The sequence below is a fragment of the Ovis canadensis genome, chromosome 2 (assembly GCF_042477335.2).
Source record: "Ovis canadensis isolate MfBH-ARS-UI-01 breed Bighorn chromosome 2, ARS-UI_OviCan_v2, whole genome shotgun sequence".
NCBI classification, from domain to species: domain Eukaryota; kingdom Metazoa; phylum Chordata; class Mammalia; order Artiodactyla; family Bovidae; genus Ovis; species Ovis canadensis.
In genome coordinates this window covers 49994510-50012931 of record NC_091246.1, presented here as the reverse complement: position 1 = coordinate 50012931, position 18422 = coordinate 49994510, and the positions used below count along the sequence as shown (strand labels likewise).

The 18422-nt window shown below is 48.2% G+C and overlaps 1 protein-coding gene across 3 annotated transcripts in view; it reads right to left on the bottom strand.

Annotated features, from left to right (window-relative positions):
- TBC1D2 (TBC1 domain family member 2) overlaps positions 1–18422 on the bottom strand; it is a 43582-nt gene that overhangs the window by 16024 nt on the left and 9136 nt on the right. For all 3 annotated transcript variants that reach the window (XM_069576092.1, XM_069576094.1, XM_069576093.1), the window contains 3 exons: positions 13767–13900; positions 9715–9911; positions 1412–1786 (listed from right to left, as the gene is read on the bottom strand). In XM_069576092.1, the coding sequence (XP_069432193.1) occupies positions 1412–1786; positions 9715–9911; positions 13767–13900 (706 nt within the window). The remainder of the gene's footprint in view (positions 1–1411; positions 1787–9714; positions 9912–13766; positions 13901–18422) is intronic.

Sequence of the window (18422 nt, the reverse complement as noted above, 5' to 3'; positions counted from 1 at the left end):
AGTCCATGGGGTCAAAAAGAGTTGGACACGACTGAGCAACTTTCACTTCAGAGCTTTCTAACAACCTAGCTACATCTGCATTTGAAAGATTTTGTTTTCCTTTTGAACTCAAAAGCATTTCTGATTTTAGACCAAATAAGGGAAAAGGTTCAGAGAGTAGTTATGTGCTTTTTCCTTCTGAAAAAGAAAGGGAAAGAAATTTGGGTTTTGTGTCATTTTTTATCCTTCTAACAACTGTAGGACTGGCTAGGCCGTGTCATATAAAGGCGAGATAACTTGTCACATAGCTAGCAAGAAGCAGTCTGCCTGACTTCGGAGCTTGGGGAGTGGCTACTGCACCACACTGCCCACTGGTTTCTCAAAAGCTCCTGAATTTATTACTTTTTCCTTTTCCTGTTCCTACCCCTGCCACCCACCCCCTCACCCCGATTCCCACCAATAGCAGTTCTTTGATATAGTGGTTTGGGATTCCCATGGTAATCTGAAGTATATTTATGTGGCTGTGAGTGCCAGGGTTGGGGCAGGACTGACTGGGGCTATATGGCTGCCTATAGGGACGGTGGGGGCTGAAAGCACCTGTCCCCAGCTCCTGTCACCACCCTCCAGGGAGGAGGTTGCAGCCTGTGGCAGGCATCACATCTATAATAAAGTCCTCACTTCCTGAGTGGTAACTGGTCCCTGGGAGATGGGTGAGAGCCACGGCCTGCACGAGGGTGAGAAAGGGATGACAGTGGCGGCTAGAAGCACTGGGAAGGCAGCAAAGCAGACAGAATGGTCAGAGAAGGGAGCTGGAACCCGGGTCCAGTCCCCTCACTTCCTCCACACATAGCCCTGGGCAAGTAACTTCACCTTTCACAGCCCTGGCATCCTCATCTGTATGTGGGGAGCACGTAAGTGGCTGCCTTCCAGGGCTGGTGCGAGGATTAAATGAAGTGATATATAAAGAGCGCTTAGGATGGTGGACGCCTCACCATGAACAATCTGTATGTAGGGGTGCCGATTATTATCATCATCATGACCAAGTCACAGCAGCACAGGCCACCACTTGTGTGCAGGACTGCTGAAGAGGGCCACTGGACACCTCGGTGGCTTCCAAGGACACCAATGTGGCACTGAAGGAAGCTGACCAGGCCGGCCCCAGAGTGCTTAGGAGTTCTGACTCCATCTTGGGCTTTTCCATCTCTGCTCTGATAATTTAGAGATACATTCACTTTTCAGTTTAGGGTATCATGAAAACGTCAAGCTGCATTGGGTCCTCTCGTTAAGAAAGTGAGGGAGGGTACAGCAACACTTCCACCAACATCTGTTTCAAATACAAATTCTCCAGTATTAAGGATCATTCCAGTTCTACCTAGAAAACCCCTGGGGTCAAGATCGGTGTCCTCCCCAAGGGCCCAGGGCCCCTACCTACCTTTAGGTGCTCCATCTTCTCCTGTTGGCTCAGGAAGTCCCTGTCGGCCTCCTCTGGGGCCTTCATGAAGTCCTGGGTGACCTTCTCGGAGAGCTTGCAGATGACCTCCTGCTTGGCCTGATTCTTGTCCAGGAGCAGCTGCACGTGCTGCTGCAGTTCCCGTATCTCCTGCTCCCGCAGGCTTGCTGTCTGCACCAGGCTCTCCCGCTCCTGCTCCAGGGCCTCCACCCGCCGGCCCAACTCCGCAATCTGCCGCACTTTGTGCCGCACCAGCTCCAGCCGGTCCTTGTCCTGGGCCGCTGCCAGGTATGCACTGGACACCCTCTTCTCCTGCTGGGCTGCCTCCAGTGCCTTGTGCAGGATCTTCACCAGCTCCTGTGCGGGAAAGGAGAAGCGCCCAGTGAACTCGGGGAAGGCCTGTGAGGTGCCAGAGGCGAGGCGTATGCCGTCATCAGTTCTCCTAAAAGCCCTGGGAGGTGATGGGCATCATCTGCTGCATGCATGCCAAGTCACTTCAGTCGTGCCCGACTCTGTGCGACCCTCTGGACTGCAGCCTGCCAGGCTCCTCAGTCCATGGGATTCTCCAGGCAAGAGTACTGGAGTGGACTGCTGTGCCCTCCTCCAGGGGATCATCCTGACACAGGGATCGAACCCGTGTCTTTTATATTTCCTGCACTGGCAGGCAGGTTCTTTACCACTAGAACAACATGAGAAGACCATCGTCTCCTGGGATATTTCATTCTAGCACCCACATCCTCTCTTTCTGTTTAAAAGAGCTTTAGGGACTTCCCTGCTGGTGCAGTGGCTAAGACTCTGAGCTCCCAATGGAGGTTTGATCCCTGGCCAGGGAACTAGATCCTGCGAGCTGCAGCTAAAGATCCAGCAAGCCACAACAAAGATCCAAGATCCTGCAAGCTGCAACTAAGATCTGGCGCAGCCAAGTGAAAAAAATTAATGTACGCACGCGTGCGAGTGTGTGTGTGCTCAGTCGTGTCCGACTCTTTGCAACCCCAGAGAGGAATACTGGAGTGGGTTGCCATCCCCTTCTCCAGGAGATCTTCCCAACCCAGGGATCAAACCTGAGTCTCCCACACTGAAGGCATATTCTTTACCATCTGAGCCACCAGGGAAGCCATCAAAAAAAAAAAAAATATTAAAAAAAACCAGAGTTTTAGTTAGACACGTAGATTCCCAGCAAAGGATTACATCGCCCAGCCAAGCTCACAGCTAGATGTGGCCAAGTGATTATTCTGCCTAAATGGGATATGAGAAATGCTGTGGGCAGCTTTTGGGTCATACCTTCCAAACCACTGCACACACACTGCCCTGGCCCAGTTCCCTTTCCTTCTGCCTGGGAAATGTCAAGAATTGAAGTAGCCACGCTGGGCTCACAAGCAGAACTTGCGTGTTGAAGATGACACAGTTGTCCTGCCAGCTCAGAACTGTACACTTCATTCTGGATTCTTCGATGTCAGAGAGAAATTAAGTTCCAATATGTTATAGGCCACAATACTTTAAGGCTTCTGCCCGTACTCTAATACATGTCTGTTTCAGAAATGAACAAATGGAGGCCCAGCAGAGTGGAATTTAATGCCAAGTCATTCAGCCACTGAGCCGCCTGTGTTTGGTCAGTATTGAAGGTGGAGTGGCAGCGGTGTGGCACTTAGGCATGGCTCTTCCCTCTCTCTCCTGAGGCAGACGTTAATAATCAATCTCAGTATTCCTTCCTGCTAACCCTAGCTGAGGCCTTTGAACATGGCATCCACGCAGTCACTACCAATCGAGTTGAGGCGGCATTAGAGAGAAAACATGCTGGCAATCCTCACACCAAGCCACAACACCTGGGGCTTCATTCAGTCCATCTGTGTCCATGCCTCTGCCTACCAAACGATGCCTGTGAGGCTGGTGCAGGGCAGCAGCAGGGAGTTCAGAAGCAACAGACCTTGATTTAGTTCTTGGCCGGGCCACCTGATTCATTCAAGTGACCTGAGCATTCAAGGTTTGGTTCCCTGCGCCTTTGAGCTTCCAACCTTCCCAGCACTGAGGACCCGTTCTGCCCCAAAGCAGGGATATGAATTCATCTGGGGCCAGGACCAGGATATCAGAAATCAGGCAGCTCAGCAGCCAGTGTCATGTGAACCTCAGACCTGCAGGCGGGGTCTTTAGGTCACACTGCCATGCTCCATGCCAGTCTCATCTGGAAAAATGTGGTTCCCTGGAGACACTAACTGTATGTATGCCAAAGCATTAAAATAAATCATTGGCTGGATAGGGTGGTTTGCTAAGAACAATTCCATTTTGGAGGAGAACTGCCCCAAATCATAACTTCATTTGAGAAGCTAATGATAAGATCAAGTTAGCATACAACTTCTGAAACCTTGGTACTAGTGACTGTCCCTTCTCTGGTTCTCTCTCTTCTATCCATCCATCTAACCTGTATCAAGTGCTCACTCAGTGCCAGGTCCCATGCCAGGCCCTGGGACCCAGAGAGGGACCAGTCACTGTTCCCACCCTCAAGGGCCACAAAGGCTGGTGGGAGCAAAGGTGAACCACTGCTGTGGAGCGATCTACTGTGAGAGACAGAAGCAGGGGTGTCTGCTGAGGCACAGAGCAGTGGGCAATGACTTTCGTCTGGAGTGGAGGCAGGGCTGCCAGGGGGCGGGGCGACCGGTACACTTCATAGAAAGGCGGAGCAGCTTAAACTGATCCTGAAGAATGAGGAGGGCCAGAGATGGTCAAGCAGCAGGTGGGAGACATGGGGCAGATGGAGGGAGCTGAGGATTGGGAGGACTTTGCAGATGGGGCTGAGCCAACTGCTTAAGCAAAGGCTCAGTGGAGTGAAAGAACAGGTATGGAGCTGCAGGTCCTGGGTGTGCCGGGAAGGTGGGTGGGGAGGGCGGCTGCAAACCAAACTGGAATGTTAGGAATTTTTAGAACTCAGCTTCCCAGGGCTGTGCAAAGAGAGATTAGCATTCCTGTGGCTGCCGGTAACTGAGGAGCCCAGACCATTTTCTGCTTCAGCTGAGTTTGGAGGCTACCCTGGGTAAACTGCCTGGTGAATTAACCCCACGCAGGCCACTGTTTGGACTTGTCCTAGCCTCAGAATTGGGTGGGTATCTGTCCCCCAGGTTTGGCAGAGTCAATTCTGAGGCCATTTCATTGCATCAGCTGTCTCCCCCTTCCCACATCTGGCTCTCAAAATCCAAGACCAAAACACCAGGCCAAGGAGTCTGTCCTCTCATCCCAGGATCTGGGCACCAAAATGAGACAGGAAGAAAGGGACCCGGAGATAGTGGAGCCACAGCAGAAAGTGAGAGGAGGAGCAGGAATGGATCATGGATTTGGGAAACCTGGAGGCTGGCCGGCCCCGGGAGACCACCTGGTCTAGTCACCCCACTGTCACACGGGGAGACTGAAGCTCAAGAAAGCAGAGAACTAAAGGGACCTGGCGGATCCCCATGAGTGGGGAAACTGCAGCAAGAGCAGAGGGCTCCCAACTCCAATCCTAAGACCTTTGACTTCTCCATGATGTGTAGTTAATGGGTTTTGCATAGAAATGCTTCTTTTGATTTCTTTAAAAATAGAAATAACCCATATTCATAGCAGCATTATTCACAAAACCCAACAGGTGGAAACAACCCAAGTGTCTATTGATGGTGCATGGATAAATGAAATGTGGCATACAATGGAATATTGTTCACTCTTAAAAAGGAAGGAAATCCTATTACATGCTACAACATGGATGACCTTTGAGGACTTTATGCCAGGTGAAATAAGGCAGTCACCAAAACACATATATACATCAAACAGAAATACTAAAAACAAAAAGAAAAGCTAGAACATCCCATTTGAAGCTGCTTTTGTCCTTACAACACGTGAAAGCAGCTTTCCAAGTCAGTCATTATCGAACAACACTCATTTGCAACAGTTCAAGAGTATTCCTTGTTTGGAGCACACAATACCCTTCATCCCATCCCCGAGGATGGACACCTGGCTTGTTTCCAGTTCCCACAATCCTCAGCAAAGCCTTAGGACAGAAGCTTAGAAGAGCTGGCTGAGTGATACTTTTAGTATTTCTTAATCGAATCATTGTTTGGCCTACCTTAGATTTTAACAATGGGTAATCAGTTGTCATTAAGGTAAGTATTTTAAAAGTCAATAAATCATTTATCTTACGAACGAGTTGATACCTTCATCACTCACTAAAATCAAGGTAGGTGGGTCCAACAGTGTGTGTGGGAAGAGCATTGGACTGGGCATCCTCTTACCCCTACGGGGCTCAGGGCCAGCTGTGAGCAGGTAAAGGAGCATTGGGTTCAGAGTTACAGAGGCCTTGGTTCCCATTCCAGATCCATGAAGGTGGATCTAATGTGGGTGTTTCAGAAAATGGAATCTCAGCTTTCTTGTGCATAAAATAGATAATGGTCCTATGCCACCAAGAGGCACTGAAAGGATGAGAGAAAGTGTGGCAAGCGTCCTTCCCCATGCTGAAATCCCCCTCGCAATCTCTCAGTGCTGAAGGGCCCTCTCAACCCTCCCTCTGTGACCCCAGGACCTGTATTCTTAAGTCTGGGGCTGCAGTTCCGGGAAGTGAAAGCTTGCACTTTGCTCCAACCAAGTGTCCTAAGTGAGTTACACACCTTCACCAAGTAATCCTGCGTGCGCTAAGCTGGCCCTAGGCAGGGCCCAGGAGGAGTTTGTCCTGCCTAGGGACCAACAGATGGCCAAAATTACCACAAAGGTCAGCCTTCCATCTGCTGGAACAGACAGCCTTCAGGTTGGGTGCAAGGCTGTCGACTCTGAAAGCCTGATTCACTGGGCCAAAGCTGCCTGGTAAACTCTGGACACCTCCCAGAGTCCAGATCTCCTCTGGGGCCAGCACTGCAGGCGCCTAGGATGGGTAATGGTCTCATGGGTATTGGAATCACAGGAAGTACGTTCATTTCTCCTGAAGAGCAGTTGCGGTGCTTGTGACTGACATGGGGCTATCCTGTGACACTACAGAGGAGGCGGCTGGGCTGTGAGGAGTCCTGGACTTGGGGAAGGATACCAGTGCCCAAGGCCTGGCTCTTTCAGCTTTGTGACTGTGAGCAAGTCACCCACCTCCTCTGAGCCCCTTGAACAGGGTGCACTGAAAAGGGCAGAAGCTCTGGAGGCAGACTCCAGAGCCTAATCCCTGGTTTGGTGCCCAGGAGGTCATGGGCATGCAGAACCTCCCAGGACTCTGGTGTCTGTCAGGAAAGGCGAGGATAACTGCTGTAAGTTAAGGAGACAGTACACGGAGGGCGCCAGCCAGCACAGTGCCGGGGCCACCCTGCACACCAGCAGTGACTTGTGCTCACATTTTCTCCATGTACCGGGCAGTGGAGTCCCCAGAGTACCTCTGTGCCCTCCAGAGCAGCCAACAGAGCTTGAGATACAAACTCTTTAACAACTGCCAAAGCTATTGGCAGTGTCTGCCTGGCTGAGCCAGGACAAGACCCCCAGTTCCTGGGTCCTTTTACTGCCTAAGGCAGGAAGGTGGTATCTTCCCACTGAAGAGACACAAGTGGGTATCTTATAGCGCCAGGCGCAGGAAGTCCAGTGGACTCTTTCTGCAGCTGAAGAATTAGACTTAGATGGTCTCAGATGGAGAGTTGCTCTCTGACCAGCATTTCTGAGTGCCTGGGGTACCACTGGGCACCCCATGATGGTGCCAGCCTCCTCTGTCTCATCTCTGGGTCAAGAGTCTACCTCTTCTCCTTCTTCTCTTTGGTTTTGGTATTTGAGTTGAGGGCAAAACCCCAGAGTTGGTAAAACTGGGGTCCCTGTTCCAAATGTGGAATAAAGGTAAGGACAGCCTCTGTCCCACAAGTAGAATTCCCAGAGGCCCTCAGGGTGTGTGCGGGAAGGAGTCAGCAAGGAGGGCAGGGAATGCCGAAGTCACAGCCACAATGACACACCTGCATGTCTGGGGCAGCTGCTGGGTGCCAGGTACTGAGTTTTGTGAGTCTTGACACAGGCCTTTTCAGTAAAACACGATGATAGCTCTATTTGATGATAGCTCCATTTACAGAGGAGGAAGTGGAGGCTGAGGGAGGTTAGGGAACTTGCTCAGGGCCAGGACCGTCTTATTTAAAGGCCTGTGTGTTGAATCGCTCACTAGACTGAAGTGCATTTGGGAGATGGGTCGGAGAGCAGGCGATTCACTCATTCCCTAAGGCAAAACTCAGCCCCACGACAGTCTCTTCCCACTCTCTATCCCAGGAAAGTGCACGTGTAAGAAAGTCCCGATTCTCTAATGCTTGAACAACTTCTCCCTGATGTTTTCAGGCTGACTGTAGGGGAGCTGTCAACAGCCTGGGTGGCCCTTACTCATGTCCAAGAGCTGGCCTCATTTACTGAGGATCGAAGAATCCTCCAGGGTTGCACAATCACTAGGGGCAACCACTAGGTCTCTCAGGGCTTCTTCACTTCACTTGACAATAACTAACGCCCTAAGAGGAAAGGCCACCCATACTTCCTAGAAAGAAGGGAGAAGATGCACAGAAAGGGGAGGAAGTGTCTGCATTCTACATTTCTCTTCCTCTCCAGGTCAGGTTTGGGACTTCAGCTGTCCTGGTCCAGGAATCAGGAAACTGCTACAGCTCAGCTTAATGCCCTTGGTTCTCAGGAGTGGCCTCATGACACTCACGACAGGAACACACCCTCACGATGGGAACACAAAGGTGACGGGAGGCAAGAGTGATGGCTGGGCTGCTAGGTGGCATCAGAGGAGACTTCATGTGCTGTAAGGATATATTTGGGTGCTGTATGGGCTGTGTCTTTTCTCACTGTTCTCCAGCACCTAGAACACTGTGTCTGTAACAGGGCCTCAGAGAAGGCTGGGTGAATAAACAAATGAGTAGAGAACACAGGAATGGATGAGTTTCCTCCTTTGAGGACTCTAGTCACCTGCTGCTTCATTAAATGTAACCCCTGACCTGCTAGGTGGGCTTCCCTGGTGGCTCAGAGGTTAAAGCGTCTGCCTCCAATGCGGGAGACCTGGGTTTGATCCCTGGGTCGGGACGATCCCCTGGAGAAGGAAATGGCAACCCACTCCAGTACTCTTGCTTGGAGAATCCCATGGACAGAGAAGCTTGGTGGGCTATAGTCCACCGGGTCGCAAAGAGTCGGACACGACTGAGCGACTGAGCGAGCGACCTGCCAGGTATGAAGGCTCTGCTGGTTCCCAAAATAACTGTTCAGGGGTGAGAAAGGCAGAGAAGGGGCAAAAACAAGGTAGGGAGAGTGCTTTTCTGGACTGTGTTCTCCAAAAACAGAACAGAAAGGAAAAGAAGAAACGAAGAAAGGAAAAGAAGAAACGAAGAAAGGAGAGACTATTTAGAAGTAAATACAATATACTCTTTACCGCCCCAGGAGCAAGAGCAGAAGCAAAGCAGAAAGAGACTCAGGGTTTCATAATAACTTGTGTTGGGTTTTCCTAGCCAAGGCTCAAGCATGAGAGTGTAGGCCTTCCTCTCAGAGGAAAAGGAGCCTGGGACCTCAGTGGGGTCCATCTCTAGAGCACCACGGGCCCTAAGCTCAGGATTTTTGGTAGCAACTGTGCTGGTGTAGTCACTCTTATTGTGCTAGAGAGAGCCTACTGCCCCTGCTGCATCCCCCATTGCTGCTCTGCCACGTGACCCTGACTACTTCATGAGGTCACTGCCAGACATGAACCTGATTTACTCTCTGGGTGGTAGGAGTTTTGAAGGATTTGCACGTCTGTGTATGTGTGTGAGCTGTTTTCTACAGCGACCATGTAGCTCTTTCTTTTAACTGCTAGAATTAACTTCTCTCTCTAAAATGCTTGAATCTTCCTCCCTGTCCTCTGTGCTTAGCCCTAAGCACAGTCCTTTGTGCTTAGCCCTCGGACCACACACACAGACCTGTCTGCTTTTTCTGTCCCATGACAGTCCTTCAGATATCTGTACTCAGTTACCAGCTACCAGCTCAAAGATCCCCCAGTTCCTTCGGTGGCCCCTCCCAGGACCTTGCATGCAGATCACTCTCCTCCAAACACTGTCCCTCTTCACGTGTGGGGTCAGGTCATGCACAGTCTCCCAGGGGAGATCTGAGAGACCCTGTCCTTGGTGGCCTTCGGTCACCTAGTCTGACTGACAGCATGTCCCTGACTGATCAACAGCATAACATTCCCAGCCACCTGCAGTTTGACCTTTTAAAGACCTAGACTAGCGAACACATCATATCTGACTTGTCCAGGGGCACCAGGCCCAGAGGCGAGCACCAGAGCCTGGGGCCTCTTTGGGGCCAGAGCTCACCTTCTGAGCCTTTAGCTCCTTGGTGAGCATCAGAACCTGCTGCTCCAAGGCCAGTACTCTCTCCTGGGCAGTTCGGTTCCGCATGAGCCCTTCGCTGAAGAGCGGGAAGGTGTTGCTCTGGCTCTTGGCTTTCTGAATGAGACTGGCGGTCAGAGAGGACTTGGGTGTAGGCTTCTGAGAATTCGCTGGATCCTTCCCTGCTCAAAAGGAGAAACACAGAGGTTGTGATCAGCGGGCTCAGTAGTTCTCAACCTTGGGGTTGCTGCAGAAGCCCTGAAAGGCCTGGTAAAATGTAGATTGGGGACCCGACTCCCACAGTTTTTCCAAAATCAATAGGCCTAGGGAGGGGCTTGAGAATTTGCATTTTTAACCGTTTCTAGGGGATACTGATACCTTGTGCAGGGATCACATTCTGAGAATCAAGAAACTAAATCAACATTGTTTACACTGTGCTGGCTGGCTCATCCAGCCCATCCTCCAAACCGTGCCTGTTCCCTACTCTCCGATCTCACCTGCAGGTGCTACCTCCTATGACCCTGCTGGTGTCTGCCAGGTGGCCATCTCCTCAGGTGCAGGCCCAGGCTGGATGTACTTTTTCTTATTTCAGGATTCCTCCTCTACACCCCGGGCGATTTTCAAAGCACACAGATCTGTCCACTGATAGGAGCACAGAATATCCATACTCTACCTTCTTGTCCCAGTGAGTAATGGAAACCTTCATTTGAATCTAATTACAAGCTAAATTAGGCGAGACATACTTTCCATAGCTGAATGTCTCGAGGCTATATCCTTTTATTTCCTCTAGAGCCTGGGTCAGCAACCAATGGCCCATAGGCCAAATCAGGCCCTGGCCTGCTTTTGTAAATAAAGTTTTATTGGAACTCAGCCCTGCTCATTTATGTGTGTATTGTCTGCACTGCTCTCCCACCACAAAGGCAGAGTTGAGTACTTGCCATAGAGACTGCATCGCCTACAATGACTCAAATATTTGCTATTCTGGCTCTTCGCAGAAAATGTTTGCTGACCCGTGCTAAATTTTATTCTTAAATAAAATCTAGTGTTTGAAAAATCACTTGCCCAGACCTCGTCCCACCCTACTTCCAGCCTGTGCTTTAGGGCTCTGCCATCTGCCTGCATACAGGACCATGTAATGGTCTCAAGGTCAAGAGATCTTCAGAATTTTGACTGCATGGCATACACCATGTCTGTTATGAGGCCCCAATAGAAATTCTTCTCAGCTCTCAGCGCCAGAAAAATCTTTGCTTCTTTTAAGAAAATATGTGTTTATAGTCTTATGGACACTGAAAAATATCTAACTGCTTACATTTCCCTCTTTGCCTTGGCTACTGAAAAGCTCAGAGCCACATTTGCTGCCCACTTTGGTACAGTGTAGGATTTTTTTCTTGAGCCATCTAAATTTTCTAACTCAATTTACTCATTTATCTTCCCCCAATAGTACATCTTAGTGAGTCATACCTAGTCCTTTTAGGACTATGATGTTAAAACTAAGGATGAGGTATGAGATCCCAGGGGAGAGGACAGATAGGACTCACAAAATGAGCTGGATGACTTTAGCAACTTTCTTTAGGGGCCAGGCCAAGGGACAACCAGATAGTCTGGAACAGATAAAAAACAACTCCTTGGCCTTGTTGAAGGTAGGAACAGAATGGTCTTATTCCAGACTTAAACCTGATTGTTGTTGAGTTGCCTGGTCGTGTTCGACTCTTTGTGAACCCATGGATTGTAGCTTGCCAGGCTCCTCTGTCCAGGGATTTCCTAGGCAAGAATACTGGAGTGGGCTGCCATTTCTTTCTCCAGGGGATCTTCCCAACCCAGGGATCGAACCCTCATCTCCCACTTTGTAGGCTGATTCTTTACCACTGAGCCACCAGGGAAGCCAGGGTTGCCACGGAAGCCCAAAAGAAATCCAGTTGGGCCAGGTACAAAGCAGCCTGCAGTGCTCAGATGAATGTAACGCTTCTCTCTCTTGCCATGGGGTCTAAGAGAGCAGGGAGGCTCCCTGGAGCCCTGCTGCCCTCTAATAACACTGCTGTCCAGCAGCCCTGAGGGCAGGCAGCGTAGCATCACTGTGCCTATCTTACAGTTGAGGAAAACCAGGCTTAAGACAGTGGTTTTCAATCAGTGCCCTAGGATTTCACAGGAGTGCATCAAAGGCTGACTAGGGAGAGGCTCTGAGAGAGCCTAGACTCCCAGTTCTGCTTTTATCTGCTTTGTGTATCAGATTTTGCTTGTGGGGACAAGGTTTCATGACAATAAAGAGGTAGATTGCAAAGGCAAAACTTAGAAATGAGGCTTCAGGCAGCAGTATGGGGCCTGATTGTTGGGCCTGAATCTTATTCTGTACTCACTGTGCAGCCATAAGCCAGTCACTCCACACATCCCTCCCCAGTCCACTCCTTATTAAATGAGGGAAACAACAGTATTTACTGCTCAGGTTGTTGTAAAGACTAAAAGGATTAATGGAGTGTAAAGCCTTTTGTGCATGTGGATGAAACTTGAAAAGATTCTGCTTTAGTAAAAGACACCCATCACAAAGGACTACATGTGGTAATTCCATTTCTATGCAACGTCCAGAAAAGGTAAATCTATAGAGGCAGAAAGAAGATTAATGCTTGCCTAGAGCCGGAGGAAGATGGAGACTGAGACTGATGACTGAGCAGTACAGGGTTCCTGCTGAGAGTAATAAAAATGTTTTAAGGATTTCTCAGTTCAGGGGCCCTGGGTTCAATCCTTGGTTAGGGAACCATATCCCACATGCCACAACTCAAGAATTCATAAGCTACAACTAAAAGAGTCTGCATGCTGCAACTAAAACCTGGCACAGCCAAGTAAATAAAAGAAAAAAGAGAAGTTTTAAAATAGATTATGGTGATGGATTGCACAACTCTGAACATACTGAAAGCCACTGGATTGTATGCTTCAAAGGAGTGAATTGCATGGTATGTGAATTACTGGCAATTTGATCTCTGGTTCTTCTGTCTTTTCTAAATTCAGCTAGTACACCTGAAAGTTCTTGGATATCTTAATGAAACTGTGACCACCAGCCCCCTGCTCCCCCCAGCCCCCCGCAAAAAGGAAAAACGTTTAGAGTAGCCCTGGCACAAAGAACCTGCTATTGATTCGATACAGTACTGATTTTTTCTTGGGCTGTTGGTTCACCAGACAGTGCTCCACAGCGGTGCTTTTTCTAAAGTCACTTCTGTGCAGCCCAGGGGTTCTCTCTACCATAAGACTTAGCTAGTTTTTTCCCAATTGTTTCCAAGTTAAAATATGTCCTAAGGGTATGAATGCCCATTTCAAAGATGCCAACCCACCCTGATGGGTCATTCATATTTTGAAAAACAAATAATAAAGTGCCATATCATGGTAGGAAAGAATACTTTGAAGTCACTTGTTCTGCTTCTTCAGGCTGATCTGATTTTAATCATCCCAGAAAAGCATTTTCATATCCTTTCCTTACAAATTAAAAAAAAAAAAGGAAGAGAGAAAAAGTGAGAGATATTTTCCTTTATTACTTCAAGAATCATTGCTTGGTGTTTCAGTTTGGGAAAATGAAAGGTGTTTTGGAAATGGATGGTAGTGATGGAAAAGTGATGGTAGCACAAGAAATGTGCAAGTACCCTACACTTGAAATTGGTTAAAGTGGTAAATTTTGTTATGTATTTTTAGCACAATTTAAAAATAAAAGGGGGGGACTTCCCTGGTGGTCCAGTCGCCAAGGCCTTGCATTCCCAATACAGGGGACTCAGGTTCAATCCCTGGTTGGGGAATTAGATCCCACATTTCGCAACCAACAGTTTGCATGCCGCACCTAAAGATCCTGCCTGCCGCAAAGGAGATTCAGCACAGCTAAATAAATTCAATTAAGAAGAAAAAAAATAGAATCGTTACTGCTGCTACACCCATGGAAGCCCAGAAGGACGGATCTGGAGCGTTCCATCTTTGACACAAAAGCAGGGACGCTGGTTTAGGGGAAGACAGAGGACACCCACTTAGTCTCTGAAGGCAGCTCGGGCCTGGGCAGAGCTCACCTGGGGTGCCAGGGTCAGGGGGAGAGAGCTGCTCCTCTCTCTGCGTCTCCTCGCTCAGTGGAGAATCTTCTCCGGGGGGTCTGTGGCCTGCTCCTTGGGTCTGCTTGTTGCCCCGGATGCTGCACATTGTGTTTCTGAAAGGAAAATAGAGGGTTGCGAGGCTTATGGCCCTGCTGTGCTGCCTGCTGCCCTCCCCGCTGCCACTGCTGGTGCTCAGGCTATGTCCCCAACCCCGATCACAGCCTGATCAGCCTGCCTGACTCCAGGCTCCCTGCAGGATACATCCCATCTGAGCCTCTCCCAATACCCTCATCTTTCTCTTTTCCCCTTTTTCATCATACACATCACCTTCCGTACATAACATTCCTTGTAAGCAGCACAAGCTTGACTCCTCTGCTTCCAACTCCACAGCTGGAATGTAAGCTCCATGAGGGCCAGGGGTGTTTGTCTGCTTTGTTCACTGAAATAGACTTGTCAGATTAACTTTCCTGAAACTGTCACCTGGTCTTATAACGACTTGGCTTAAAAAGCACTAGTGGCTTCTGACTTCTGCTGAGAAGTTCTAAACAACTTCCGGCCTCCTGCTCCCTTTGCTTCCTTTCCCTGCTCAGACCTGTTCTCTCGGCAGCCTTCACTGATCACCTCACAGCCTCCAAAGAGCTTACTGCACATCAGGGATGGGCCTCCCTTTGACCAAGCACTTGCCCAGGCTAAGTAATGGTGTCTTTTCTTCAAGAACTGGGCACTAACCTATGTGTATGCCTGTGGGTACCTGGCACTGGGTCACATGCACCCAGAGTGCAGACTCAACAGATTTTTTTTAATGTGGGCCATTTTTTAAAAAGTCTTTATTCAATTTGTTACAGTATTGTTTCTGCTTTATGTTTTGGTTTTTTGGCCACTACGCATGTGGGATCTTAGCTCCCCAACCAGGCATCAAACCTGCGCTCCCTGCATTGGAAGGCGGAGTCTTAACCAGGGAAGTTCCCTCATCAGATGTTTGCTTTGCAGGAAGGAACTCAGTATCACCAAAAGCTGACCGGGCACTACAGACCACAGAGAAATTCACAGTGAGTTGAAATGGATGAAAAGGCAGTTCAACTGAGTTTATTTTCCCTTTGCAAAGCGATAAAAGCAGATATATTCCAAAATATAAACGAGGAAGAAAAAAATGACTGAAGAGTTCACTACGTCCATGTTTTTTAAACAGGATATGAACCATTGTGCAAGCTGCTCACTTGTGTCTGACTCTTTGGATCCCATGGACTGTAGCTCTCCAGGCTCCTCTGTCTATGGGACAAGAATACTGGAATACTGGAGTGGGATTGCCATTTCCTTCTCCAGGGGATCTTCCTGACCCAGGGATCGAACCTGGGTTTCCTGCATCACCGGGAGATTCTTTACCATTTGAGCACCAGGGAAGCCCACGGTAGACTGAAAAATCAGTTTGCTATCATGATAAACACCTAAAAAATGGAATAGAAAATATCAGAATGCACCCCACTTAGGAAGGGTTTTCTTCTGTGAATTACATATATGCATACTGAGCTATAAAATAAGATGGTCCTGTGTGTGTGTAAGTTTTTGATAACTAATTCAATCTCTTTACTTGTTATAGGTCTTGGATTTTCTATTTTTGAGTCAGTTTTAGTAATTTGATTTACTTGGTATTTGTCCATTTCATCTGAGTTATCTAATTTGTTAGCATAGAATTGTTTATGGTATTTCCTAATAAACCTTTTTATTTTTGTAAGGTTGGTAGTAATATACCCCTCTCTTGTTTCTGACTTTACTCATTTGAGTCTTTTATTTTCTTGGTCTTTCTAGATAAATGTTCATCAATTTTGTTAACCTTTTCAAAGGACTATCATTTGATCTTAAACTTGTTTTTAAAACAAAATCCAGTTTTTTGGTATAGTTGGGTCCAGAATAGGAAAACAATGAGATTGTTCTCTTATTGCAAGAACAGCTTACTGATGGAAGGTAAAATTAATCAATTAAATTAAGAACAGAGAAGAAATTAGAACTCAGCACTCCTAAACACCTGAACTTGAATAAGGTACCCTTGACTCCTTGGGCTAGACATTTCCTCTTCCTAGTTCTTACTTTGAAAGTATTAGTTGCTCAGTTGTGTCTGACTCTTTGCAACCCCATGAACTATATAGCCCGTCAGGCTCTTCCATCCATGGAATTCTCCAGGCAAGAATACTGGAGTGGGTAACCATTCCCTTCTCCAAGGGATCTTTGCAAACCAGGGATCGATCCTAGAGGAACACTATCACTGACTCTCACTCTGTGCTGGTCTTGTACTGAGCCCCATCACATCAATCTCACACATGATTTGGCGGAGACCCTGGGGAACATCCCTGTAGCCAGAGGCACGGTCTGGTGGGGTGACTGTACTTTTCCTTGCCCAGGGACTGCAGCCTCCCCACCATGTCCAAGGCCTCACAAGTAGTCACTCCTGGGGTATGGGAAGGCATAGAAACCCCAATTTCGTTCAGTAAAGATAGTTCTAAGCATGTCTCTGCTGGGGACAGGCGGCTCACTAACTACTGTCACAGACCACATGGCCACAACCCAGCCAAACTACTGTGCTTGGAAGAGGCATCTCCACTCTATTGACTTTGCTTAGAGCAGTTTGTGGATCATTTTCTGTGTAGGTTTAACTAGGTCTGAAAGGCCTAGTTGAGCATGGAAGCGGTGGTCATAAAGCCTTGTTCTGGAAGGACAGATAACCCTGGGCAGGTCATTTATCCTCTCTGAGCCTGGGTTTTCTCATGTGCAATGAGACGAGGGATATATCCACAACCAACAATGACTTGGCATGGACCAGATCCAAGATAAATACTAGGAATTCACTCATCTCATCCTCACCTACACACATTCAACTCATTTACTCCTCACAGGAGCCCAGTGAGGTAAGTCCTGTTATAACCTCCACTAGACAGGAAGAATTGAGACTTGGAAAGGTTAAGGAATCAAAGCCACAGAGTGAGCAAGTGGTGGAACTGAGCCACAGATGTGCATGTCTAACCCATGTCTGAGAACTTAACCATCAGATGCCACTTTGCAGGTTTGTCCAGACGCCTCAGTGAGAGCGTAAAACACCCAGCACAGTGTCCTTCCTCGAGTATGACCGGGGCTCACGGCATTGCCAAGAGCAAACACCAACCCCAGTCAGGCAAGGGCGTGCAGGACACAAGGGTCTTTCCAGGCTGTGGGCAGACAGGGCACTTGCAATACCATTTCACATTTTCTGTGGGTTATTTCAAGTAACTGAGTGATCATCGAGAACTTCCTTTTTTGCATGTTCTTGGTTCCGCTTCTGTTGTTTGGTGGCTGTCAGTAGGCATGATCCTGGTTTTATCTTCATGAGACCACTCTGGACACACACTGGCTGGGTGTTTGGGCTCCTCAGGCCCTCTCTCCCCACAGCAGACTCAACCCCCGTACCCAGCTCCCTCCTGCTTCACCCAACGGAAGATCCTCTGCAGGGCGCCCTCCTTGTCCACTCATCCTGGGGGGGGCTCAATCATGCCATATACCCCCAAGTCTCTCTCTCCAGATCAGATCTCTCTCCTGAGTTCTAGGCCTTTCCATCCAAATGCCTGTGGGGGTAGTTCCATCTCTAGCCAGTAGGCCCTAAAGGACACTCATTGTTATTTTCCCTAAAATCTGTTTCTCTCCTGGGAACAGCACCACTCCCCTACTAGTTACCCAAGCAAATTCACACACTGAAGCTGACAGAGAGGAATGCTATGTTTGAGTCACACAGAACCAGGGTCTCTAATTCAAGTCCAGCAAACAATCTATTCTGCTTTCCAAGAGGCCCCAGCTCATCTAACGTCCACAGAGAAAACAAGCACCCAAACAGGATCATCTTAATTCCCCAAAGCTTCCATCCCTTCAATTAGAGCAACAATAAAAGCAGCAGATAATATTCAATATTTAAGTGCTCACTGATACCCAAGCACAATTCTAAAGCAGTTTACCTTTAAACTTCTTCTTGCCCCAAACACACACACGAGGCAAACATTACTGCATTTACATTTACTAACAATCTGAGTGGAGCACAGAGAAATCAAACATCTTGCCAAGGGTGGAACAGCCTATGACTGGTGGGGCCAGGATACAAATGCAGGCAGTGTGGCCTGAGAGCCAGGCTATAGTGCTGTCTTCTTATAAGCTGTTTAAAACAAAGCCTGCCAGTAGGTAATATAAATTATATATACCACATCTGAGTAAATGAAAAAGAAGCTGAGACATAATTGACATACAGTAAATTACACATGCGAAAAGGGAATAATGATGCATTTGACATTTATACAATACTATGAAGCCATCCCTCCGTTCCACTGAATAGATCTCAATTATGTTCATATGTATGGGTTTCCCTGGAGCTCAGTGGTAAAGAATCTGCCTGCCAATATAGGAGATAAGAGTTCTGTCCCTGGGTTGGGAAGATACCCTGGGGAAGGAAATGGCAACCCACTCCAGTATTCTTGCCTGAAAAAATCCCATGGACAGAGGAGCCTGGTGGGCTACAGTATCTAGGGGTCGCAACAGAGTTGGACACGACTGAGCAACTTCTTGATGAAAGTGAAAGAGAAGAGCGAAAAAGTTGGCTTAAAGCTCAACATTCAGAAAACGAAG